General features: G+C 36.0%; 1 protein-coding gene across 1 annotated transcript; it reads left to right on the top strand.

Annotated features, from left to right (window-relative positions):
* The first annotated feature begins 4887 nt into the window (after positions 1-4887).
* On the top strand, positions 4888-8650 carry LOC131970548 (zona pellucida-like domain-containing protein 1). Its single transcript, XM_059331969.1, has 10 exons — positions 4888-4987; positions 5076-5302; positions 5453-5637; positions 5722-5794; positions 5890-5987; positions 6065-6145; positions 6262-6433; positions 6546-6645; positions 8102-8131; positions 8248-8650. The coding sequence occupies exons 1-10, from the start codon at positions 4888-4890 to the stop codon at positions 8382-8384; spliced, it is 1203 nt and encodes a 400-aa protein (XP_059187952.1). The 3' UTR covers positions 8385-8650.
* Positions 8651-11531: the final 2881 nt, after the last annotated feature.

The following is an 11531-nucleotide window of genomic DNA, read 5'->3' as shown; positions in this document are numbered from 1 at the left end:
TTGTTCCCCTTTAGTGGATGTGCATTGACTTGCTTTTATTATCACAGGCCTTAAGAGACAAGTTGTTTCGTCCCCTGAGACTTACCTGACCACCATTCTTGTCTCAGTGTAAACATCCATGTGTTCCTTTGTTCCCATTGAAAGTATATGAAGTCTATCATTCCTCACATGTTTGTGAGTCACATTCACGGACACATGAGAGTGTTATGTGTAATGGCCTGGCATTGTTGCAAAGTGTAAGAGATGCATGTTGATAAAGTAAAGCCCAGCCATTAACCAAACAACACCCTGTGTATGAAATGGGACATATACAGTAGATAGAGCTTTTCTTTTCTGCTCTGGTAATAAAGATCTGTTGGAGTTTAACATTTATGGATATACAGTACAGGCCAAAAGTTTGGACACACCCATCTCATTCAATGCATTTTTCTTTATTTTCATGACTATTTACATTGTAGATTCTCACTGAAGGCATCAAAACTATGAATAAACACATATGGAATTATGTACTTAACAAAAAAAGTGTGAAATAACTGAAAAAATGTCTTGTATTTTAGATTCCTCAAAGTAACCACCCTTTGCTTACTAGAATATAAGACATGTTTTCAGTTATTTCACACTTTTTTGTTAAGTACATAATTCCACATATGTTCATTAATAGTTTTGATGAATTTACAATGTCAATAGTCATGAAAATAAAGGAAAAACATTGAATGAGAAGGTGTGTCCAAACTTTTGGCCTGTACTGTATGCACATAGTGATTAATCGCTTTTCTTAATAGTTGTCCCAAAAAATCAGGAAATACATGATTCCAGAGATAATTTTAAGGGTTTGTATGCTGTATAATTCTATATATTCTCTATATAGATTGAATCATCACCTGTATCATGATGAATATCATCTGCCACATTCTTGCCAATACAAAGCCCTATTGTTTAATGTTATACCTAAAAAAAAACATCACGCAAACATCAAATCCCAACGTGTAGCCTGGAACCTCATTCTTCAATCATTCTCACAGTTGATCAGCAAATGTATTTAAACTCAAAGGTCTACTTGCGTCTGGAGCTTTCAATTGCATCTCATGGTCTTTATTTTGGAAATAAAGCTAAAGACCACTTGAACCAAGACAGTGGTTATCCAAAATTGCTTCCTGCTGCGACCAAAAACTACACTGATGACAGCGATAAGAGTAAATCAAAGTAGTTTGTTGAGACCAACAAAACAAAACGTTGGGAAATATATTCCTTAAATTAATCGTTTTGGGGAAAGCACTTATTTACCTGGAGAGTTTGATTAGAAGATTTCCTTGTCATGCCTGTTTGTTGAAAACAACAGACAGCAGTCCTTTAGCTCAGCTTAACATTAATACAGGAAACAAATGGAAACATCCTGGCTCTATCCTACAGTAACAAAATCTGTAGCGTATTTTTCGGCCACTTGATGGCTGCAAAAAAAGTTGTGAACACAACATTGAAATGCCATCACCATTGAATTTGATATGCCATATTTACACATCCAGCAGTTATGCAGCAACATAATCATTCATCTGGAGTTGTGTATTTGGGTCACCGTATGAATGCAATCCAATGCTCTCACTCTTTTAGCTCTGTTTTTGGTCTCTATCAACTACTGAGGGAAACATCTGGCTCACTTTATTCATAAGCTAGTTAACGGTGTCTGTCTGCTGTTTGGTGCTGAGCAGGTAGTGTACAGTGGGTGAAGAGTGGGTGCACCTTTTAAATTACCTCAAACATATCTTTGGCATTTCGATACTACAGCCTCTGGTTATTGACCGACATATATACTGATACTGAAGCCGGGCCTTAGAATGCACACAGCAAAGCTAACAATGCATGCTCTTGGCTTACTTCATTCTCAGGCAACACAGGGATCATCCTATCTTTTTTACTTCATATTAAGATATTTAATACCCTGTCAGCCTATATTTATAACTGAAAACTGTAGATGTTCAGGTACAAATAAGAGTTTTTACTCTCTACATTTGTGTGAACTGTACATTTAAACAAACTTCAGTAAACACAAATTGTATCTGTTCCCATTTAATATGAAACTTTTGTGTTGTTGATTATGGGTTCTGACCCAAATCTGCCACAGCACTGTACCAGGTTAATATCACTATTCCCAAAGGGTGACCACATCTACTGCTTCTGGGTCCAAGTTTTGAAGCAACGTGCCCTCAGTTACACTGATGGCATGGCTTGGAGACAAATGCTTATTCGGACAACAAAGGGGAGATTAAAACTGGCATTTGACATTGGATACGTCTACAGTAATCTAACAAGCACCTTTTTCAGCCCGTATCCTCTTGGTGTATTGTGGTGATGTTCTTGAGGGACCTGAGTGGCTCGGGAGTCCCTTTCGTGTTGTGATGCTTCACAAAAGACTTTGTATTTCTCTCAGATAGGTGTGTCTCTTATCCACACACTGTACAAAAAAGCACTGAAATTTGCTATTTACAGTTCACAGCCTAAGGCCATAACAAAAACTGATCCATTACAAAACTTGCACTCGGAAGAACAATAATGAGACTTTTATCACATCATAAGATCTCTAAAGAGAACACTTGTGATCAGATCACTGATCTTGCTCTTTCATGGTCCTAAGAAAAATAAAACACTGTTTGTGTATATACATTATGGTTTCCTATGCAACACTTTCCCTGCCCATACCCTTGACAGCAATCAAGTGTTTTTCCATCTCACAGCATCCTTACCAGCCATTAACTTTGCATTGCCCTACATATAAAGTTATATCTAATGCCAGACCAAATTTAAAATGATTGCTAATGCATTACTGGAAGTTAAAAGCTGACTGCTGGAAAAGTGGCAACAAGAGGAGGCACAGTCAAAAACAACCTGACACCTTGCAAGTAAACATCCCTGTTCCAGTATTCCCTTTTCCAAACAAGGTTATAGAAGCAAACAATGGATTACACAATGCTGTCTTCTCTAGTTTTAAAATGTTATAACTTATCAGAAACCTCATTCATCTCTCAAGGAGAAGCTCCCAGTTTCAATTTCCTGTGCCTGCCTGTAAATAACATGCTGACCTCATTGAGGACCGACTGGCACAAGCTTAAATAAATTCTCTCTGCTCAGATCAATAACGTGACATTAATATTACAGCCGAGCTGTGGACATATGGCATGGTATCACTGGCAACACATTTTTTTTGCAACACGTCCTCATAACTAAATGACAGAATACGGTGTTTGCTAGTGACCTTTAAAATGACATATTTGACTGTTCTATTTGACTTTTTTTGTTTTTCACGGTCATCTGGTTAACTGAAACAGAACTAAAGGGTTAGATTTAGGTGACAAAATCTGGGTATATATGGTTATATATGGGTATATATATATACCCATATATACCTCATATATATATATATATATATATATATATATATATATATATATATATATATGTTTTGGAGAAAATTATGGTTCCGATACAAATAAGTTGGCTACAATAGGTTGTTATGTTACATGTCTTAACTGTGTAATGTAACAAACGTTTATGTTAAATTACTCAACCCAGACTTTTTGTTTCAAACAGGACAAACACACTGGTCTCTTGTTCTTTTGAACCATTTGATCACTTAATGTGGATTTTGTTGCTCTTTATATTACGTCACCTGACTTCCTTCTTTCCGAGTCATAACCTATATGGCCATTTTTTTGGTGAGAATGATCTGTTTTTCTGTGACATTATTAATTGTGGTCATGTGAAAGAAATTTAAATGTCAAAATTTAAATCTCAAGTGTTGCTGATTATTAATAGAGTAATAGATTGGACGTGTTTGGCGGGACATCTTCAGTAAACAACAATGTAACACAATGATTGAAAATACTAATAAAGAAATCCTTTATAATAATAATTTTACATAACAAATGACTTATTAACAAAGCATTTTCTGAAGATTTATTTCAACTACACATTTCAATCATTAAAAGAATAACCTTTAAAAAAACAGCTTATTTTAAATTAACTGTCATTGAAAAGCAACATGCATGTGAAGTATTCAGAAAAATGAAGATGTTGAAAGCTCAGGTCATGTTACACTATTGTCTAAGACATCCCTCACACGCCCCTCTGGGGGCGACAGTATAAATGAACAGATCTGGTGGCCGATAGCACGACAGAAAATGAAGACTTACAGGTGAGTCCCTGCCGTGACTTTATCACTTCTTTTTCCTGGTGTTTTAACTCTGTAGGTTATATTTATTTATGATGCACTGCATGACAAAGTCTATACTTTAAAGAAAATATTTAAATCTGCAACTTATTTTTTAAAGTTTTACTTTGTGATAACAATGGAGAAAAATACTCTTTACAAATTCTCTAATTCGATGGATCCAATCCAGTCCAATTATGGATTTCTTTGGGTCTAAACTTCACCTATGAGATTTATTTTGAGGGTCTTTATGTTACAAATAATGGTAGTTTATTTCAAATTTTCATGATATGCAAAATGGCATATATCTTAATAAGGAATTTCAGCTGGTATTTGTATTATATTTATCATTGTATCTTGAAAATAATCTTTCGAAGAGAATTTAAAGATGTTAGTAATTTCATATCAAGGAAATTTTTCTGATTTTTTTTTTTCTGAAACTGTGCATAAATTATGCCACATTTCCTTGTTCTTTTAAGTCATTGCTTACTGTATCTTGTGTAATGGCCAGTCTATTGCCTTTGTAGGCTTTCCCCTCATGTATTGGAAAAATGATAGATCATCTTTGAAGTAAAAAAAAAAAAATTAGAAAAGCTTTCTTTCAAAGCACTTTCTTTTGAAAAAAGATGGTGAGCGCCTTGGTTTCCATTGTTGTGCTGTTTTCTCACAGGTCCACACTCAGAACAATGAGGCTGGTCATCCTTGTGTGCCAGCTTGCCCTCATTCTGAGGACAGAGGCCCAGATACCAGATGAATGCATTACTAGCGATACAAACAGAGCTCCAGGTTTGTGGCATTTTCCTTCATATGTTCTTCAATTACTGTTATTTTCATACTTCCATATGCATCCTATTTTTTTCTTCATCCCTCCCAGAAAACACTGACATAACTGTGGAATGCGGCACTGAGTATATGGAAGTGAGCATCTTCCTTTGCCCTGTGTACAATGCTCTTTACAATGAATCTCTGATGGTCCCCAATAATCAGATGAACACGCCCGAGTGTATAGGGACTCCTGACTGGACTGTGAACCCACCGGTCTTGAGGTTCAGATTCCCCTTGAATGAATCTTCTGTTTCATCCTGCAATAATTTATTTACGGTAAGGTATTCTTCACAATAGCATTAACAACTTTGTACATGAATGGGGACCCTTTGTCCATCAGATTTAGTGGAAGACCTCATGCTTTAGTGCCATGTGGAAAAAGTTTGCTTCTGATTTCAGTAAAATATATGTTGTTTTTTTAAATAGGTAATCACTCAAGTTGGGAGTGGACAATTTGCAGACTTCTCAAATGTCCAGTACGTCAACATATCTGGCATTATTTCCTCTGTAGACCCTTCGCAGGGTTCCATCACCTATCGCCTACAGATCCTGTACAAGTACTCCTGCTTCTACCCAATGCAGTATCTCCTGAACAACACTGAGCTGGCTGTGTGAGTATATCATTAATGAACTCTTGCTGCATGTGAAAAAAAGCAGCATTGAGCTACATTCAATGTTGTTTTCGTTTATTACAGATCAGGTGCAAGTCTTGCAATAAGAGACAACAATGGCAGCTTCATCACCACACTGAGTATGGCGCTCTACGGTGTAAGACCCACTATCTTTAAGAATTGGACAAAGAGTTTTCTTTTGTTTTTTACATTCTATAACTTGATTTTGTCTTTACTTTCTTTGTGAAACAGGATGAAGAGTACACAGAGATATTGAATATCCCACAAACAGGACTAAACCTGAAGACCAAGATTTATGTTGCGGTTAAAGCTACCAATCTAACAGAAAGGTATTTAAGCAGTTTACGGTAAATCAGGTGTCACAGAAATAAGAAAAGAGACTTTAAAATCATGTCTGTCCTCACAGGTTCAACGTGCTGCTGGACAGATGCTATGCAACAACAAGTCCATATCTCATACCCAGCACCTCTTATGATCTTTTTGTAGGGTGAGTAAGTAACCACAGTATTTTTCACTCTTACAATTAGCTGTAGGCTGGCTTTTTTGGACTTCCACACGTGCTGTTACATTACCTGTCACCCCCCCCCCCCCCCCCCCCCCCAGGTGTCAACGTGATGCACAAACTCAAGTAAAGATCAATGGTGAGTCACAGATTGCTCACTTTTCCTTTGAGGCCTTCAGATTTGTAGAGCACAAAGACAGGACCATTTCCACTTTCTACCTGCACTGCGTCACCCGGCTCTGTGAGGTGGACTCGTGCAGCACTTTATTGCCTGTAAGTAGATACCTGAGTTAGTTTAGGAGTCCTAATTCTAAGATATCACAAGTAGGAAGTTTTTGTTGTTCATCCATCCATCAGAGTTTTGATTGTTCTTTATTCACAACAGGTGTGTGGATCTGACAGTAGGAGAAAAAGAGACACCTCAGGAGTGATGGGCAACACTACAGTAACCTCACCTAAAATTGTTGTGGGACAACAGACCAGTGGTGCGTATTTAGGGGAAACTAATTGCATCAATATATTGCGATTTAAAAATATCTAATTTAAGGAAACTTTAATTAAAATAAAACGCCTCCATATGCATGCCCTGTAGGCCTAATTTCAACATCATAGCACTATTTTTTGTGTTATGAATCTTTGCATGTCAACAATTATTTAAAGTCCCCTACCACTAAAATATTTTTTCGCCTTATATTTATGTCCCCTAAAATGTCTGATCTCAACTCTACTGACTTTAATCTATACACAGTTTGTCACTAGAGAGGTGTTATCACATCTCTCTGCTGAAGGGGGAGATGTTTGTGCTTTCCCTACATCCTAAGATTCAGTGAAAATGAAATGAAAAGATGTAAAATACACCTGAAATCTCCAGTGCAGAGTAAATTTTTCAGTACAGAAAGCAAAAACACACTAAAATCGAAGCTGTGTATGTTTTATAACCACTCACACTGTGTCGGCAAATGACAGCAACAAGCTAACAAAAGGTAAAAGATGCTAACGACACTTAACAAATCTAGTAGGTTGATTTTGGTGCTCAACCTACTGCCCCTTCTTAAAGTTTTTACTCTGCTAGCATTTTTACAAGATGTCTTGACTTTATAAGTCGGTACAGTGTTGAGAATATGTTATTATTATGTTATTAAAAAATCTGATTTAAAAAGTTCTACAAATACAACATCACTTGATCGTGCCTAGAAGGACACATAGAAGTGTTTTCTAATCTGATGCCCCTATCTCAGACGAAGTTTTTTTGTGCCTTCCAAAACTTTTAAAAATTAAGTTGAAAAATAAAATCACTTTTACAATGTAATCACGTTATGATTAAGGTTCAGGCACAAAAATGACTTGGTAAAGTTGAGCAAAAGATCATGACACCTCGTTTCTTCCTTTGCTCCAGTCAGGTTTTGTCACTTCAATGTAAACATACACACAACATTAACCAGGGACCATGGTTGTGTGTGATATATATTTTCTTTAAAATATTTAGGGGACATTTTGGGAATTAACTTATTCTCTTTCTTGCCAAGAGTCAGATTAGAAATGGAGACTTGTAGACTTGACAGCAGCCAGTTAGCTTAGCTTAGCATAAAGAATGGAAATGAGAAAATTGTCATTTCTAGTATGGATTAAACAAAAACAATATGGTCACCATGTTAATTGTTGAGTTTTAGAGGTACTGGTGGAATTAAAAACCTTTGGACGGAGCCAAGCTAGCTGTTTCTCCTGTTTCCAGTCGTTATGCTAAGCTACAGCTACTTGCGGTGGCTCCATAATTTAGCATACACACATTAGAGCATTAATTTAAAATCTAACTCTCGGCACAAAGGCAACAGGGGCCCATTTGTGCCCCAAAATGTTAATTTATTTATTTAGCTAACCAATATTAACACAAAATGTGAATCCTGTCAATTACTGATTGTAGTTTTGTTTCCATTTTTTCAGTAGAAGCTCAAACTCTCTCGGCCCCTTACAGTAAGAATCTTCTTTGTTACATCTTTCTTAGTCAGAAATTGGAAACAGTATTAATAAACCCATGACACCTGATAGTGTCTGATATCTTCATGTCTTCTTCTCCCCTGCTCACACAGGTCCATCCCATGACAACAACTACAGCAGCCCTGTGGTGGCTGTCATTGTCTGCATCGTCATTCTCGCTATCGTCATCGTCGCCATGAGTGTTTACTTTGCGTTGTACGTCAGACCGAGAAAACCAAGCATGCAGTAAATGATCTCCCAAACGTCCAAAACATTACTTCATCATCTACACGGTATCGCCATTATGCTGCAGAGATAGTCAATCAAGTCATTAGGAACAATATTCAGAAATATTACTGTTTTCATATTACTATTTTCCATTTTACAAACTGCATTCTAACACGGTGGTCAGGCTTGCAACTTTCTAATCACTATAAATCACATAGCTTATTATTGTGGAAATGAGGACACAGAACCTGTACTATAATTGTGTATTATAATTAGTTTGAATCATGTTGTTGGAGTATTGAAGTATTTAATAAATGCTGGCATCTTGTGTAATCAGTTAGAAATTGTATACTATGGTGAGAATGATGAAGAAAGTAGCTTTATTCTTTGATATTAAACCATTAAACATTAAAATGTTGACTGTCTCTTCCTGTATGGCTGAAAAAGACTGAATCAAAGAAACAGGTTGGTGTTGATGGTGAAAAACTGGCTGAAGTCAACATCTTTTGCTGTACTCCCTTGCCAGTTTTTAATTACATTAAAATATATAGAGACAGATGATAACTCTGTTACTGCACCACACAGAAAAGATATGCTTCAAAGCCAGAGATTCACCCAAAAGCTTTGTGTATCTGTGTGTCATTTACATTTGGGTATCTGATTAATATCCATCACTAAAGCACAGCAATAACAGAAATGGGTTGAATCCTCCATTTTACCCAATCTCACGCCATTTACCAGAGAAAACCTTACATCAAAATCCATATTTAAGATTTAAGACATTAACTTTAACATAATGCATATAAGAAAATACCTGATGTTTTAGCTGCTAAATGCTCCACATTGTACTTTTTTTTTTTTACTTTATTGTACTACTCTCCCCATTGTGGGATTAATAAAGTAATTCATCTTAATCTTAAAAAGAAGCCTTTTTTAGGTACTTGTATTTAATTTGAGTATTTTCATTTTCTGCAAATTTATACCACTATTTTTTGTATAAGTACATGTATATATTGTTCTTTTTACTTTACTAAGTTAATGGAATGCCTTGCCAAAGGGCAATTCATAGTTTACCCAGCAGTTTGAGTAATTCAAATTAGCAGCACTTTTTCCATTTGCAACAAGATGGCATGATGTATACATAAAGGCATCATTAATTAGGTTTAAGATTCCCTTATTAGTCTTCACTTTACTCATCCTTTTTACACACCATCCTTTTCATAATACAATTATATAATGTAGTATATAGTCCGGTGACCTATCCAGGGTGTATCCCGCCTCTTGCTCATTGTCATCTGATCAGCTCCAGCCCTCCGTCACCCGAGTGCGGATAAGCTGTTAAGGATAATGAATGAATAAATGAATGGTATGAATAAATAATGTAGTATATGACTATAAAAAAGGCCATTCTGCTTTTATTTTTGGTACCTAAAGGATATTTTTATGCCTATACTTTTGAAATTTTACTTTAAAATGTTGAATGCAGGACCTTTACTTTGAGTATTTCCACACATTTATATTTTTTACTTCAGTAAAAGATCCACCACTGGTCTTCCTTTTTGGTGCTGAGTACACTGGGGTTAGACTGCTTTTCAGTGAAAACAGTTCAGTGATGTGACTGAAAGTGACGCAGAACAGTAAAGTTGCAAACCGGACAGCTAAACAATGGGTTGAAGCTCCATAAAGTTGAGGAGATCTTCAAATTCAGATGATAATTATTTGTGTTTGTGTTCAAAATTAATAAAGATTGTTTGTTACATTTTTAGAAGAGTATAAAAGACCTTTTTCATAGCATCGGTTTGACAGATAACAGGAGTATAATGGGTGTATTCAAGAACATCAAGGAGAGATCAAGGTGAGGCCACAGCATTGTGCATGCTGAGTCACTGGAATAACGTCCTGGGACACTTAATGGAACTGAGCCATCGTTAATGTTATCAGTTTCACCTGTGCTTTTCTTACTATGACATGGAAAAATCTGGTGAGAAAAGGGAGGGATTGAAAAAGCCTTGTTGATCCCTTAACTTAAGGTCAAGTTCTGTACCAAAAACTACACCGTGATTAGGAGGTTGACAACAAATCCCTCTCTTCCAAAAACCAAGAAATATTGATTACCAAAAAGTATCAATATCAAAAATTAATGTAATTAGCAAAAAAGAAAAATCAATGTCTTTGTCTTAAAAATACAACATTTGATTGATTTTGTTGTGATGGTTGTGATCAGACAGCCACACTATGACGTTCACTCCACATCCAAAGTATTGTATTATATGACAGCCTATAAAAACACATAAAGCCTTATGCCATTTATGCATACCTACATGTAAAATGTATTCCTGTTTTGATGTTTTAAGCCTGCTGTGTTTGAGAGAATCAACCGTGACATTACCGTTAGCCTGTTCTTTGTGCAAATTCGCAAATGTTAGCATGCTAACGTGCTGAAAACATCACATTGCAAAACATAACATTATAGCCAGATAAAATTGTGTTGTATGAAACCAAATACAGGATACTGTAACACGATATACGTGTGCCCTGTAACTGTAAGCCGTGTAGTGTCCAATGCACTTATGAACTCAAAAGGATCGTAGCTGGTTTTTAGCTGACAAATCTCTTCACTCATCACCTCCACTATGGGGCATTTTCACTCATGCAATGAACCAATGCATTTCAATTAATTAATATCACAGTTTTTTTTCACAAATTGCAAATCTACTGTGCATGTTACACCCAATACTCAAATAGTTAATTCATGGTGGCACATATAAAATGTCAGTGGGTGTTTTCCAGCATTCATCTTATGAAAGGGACATCGCTTATAAGAAAGTTCTCTATGCTTTGATGCTGAGACCCAGATAATGTTACTCTTTTGTCAGACAAGTTTCCTCTTACAGCTTTTTGTTATTTGGCTGCTGGTAGTCTATAAATGGGGAAATCTGGAAACAGACAGACAGACACAAAAAGGAAGCCTACAGGTGAGTCCCTTGAATAACTTTAACATTGTTTTCCATGTAAATAACAAATAATACTTCTGAACCAAAAATACTTAAATTCACGTTTATAACAATGGAAAGAAATATGAACAGAACCAGTACTGTTTCTTAATTTCTTGGGAGCCAATGTTACATTTAACTGGCATTTGCAATTTGATTTTGAATCATATTTAATG

This window comes from Centropristis striata, chromosome 4 (assembly GCF_030273125.1).
Source record: "Centropristis striata isolate RG_2023a ecotype Rhode Island chromosome 4, C.striata_1.0, whole genome shotgun sequence".
Classification (NCBI taxonomy): Eukaryota; Metazoa; Chordata; class Actinopteri; order Perciformes; family Serranidae; genus Centropristis; species Centropristis striata.
The sequence above is the reverse complement of the archived record's forward strand: the minus strand, read 5'-3'. Positions and strand labels throughout refer to the sequence as shown.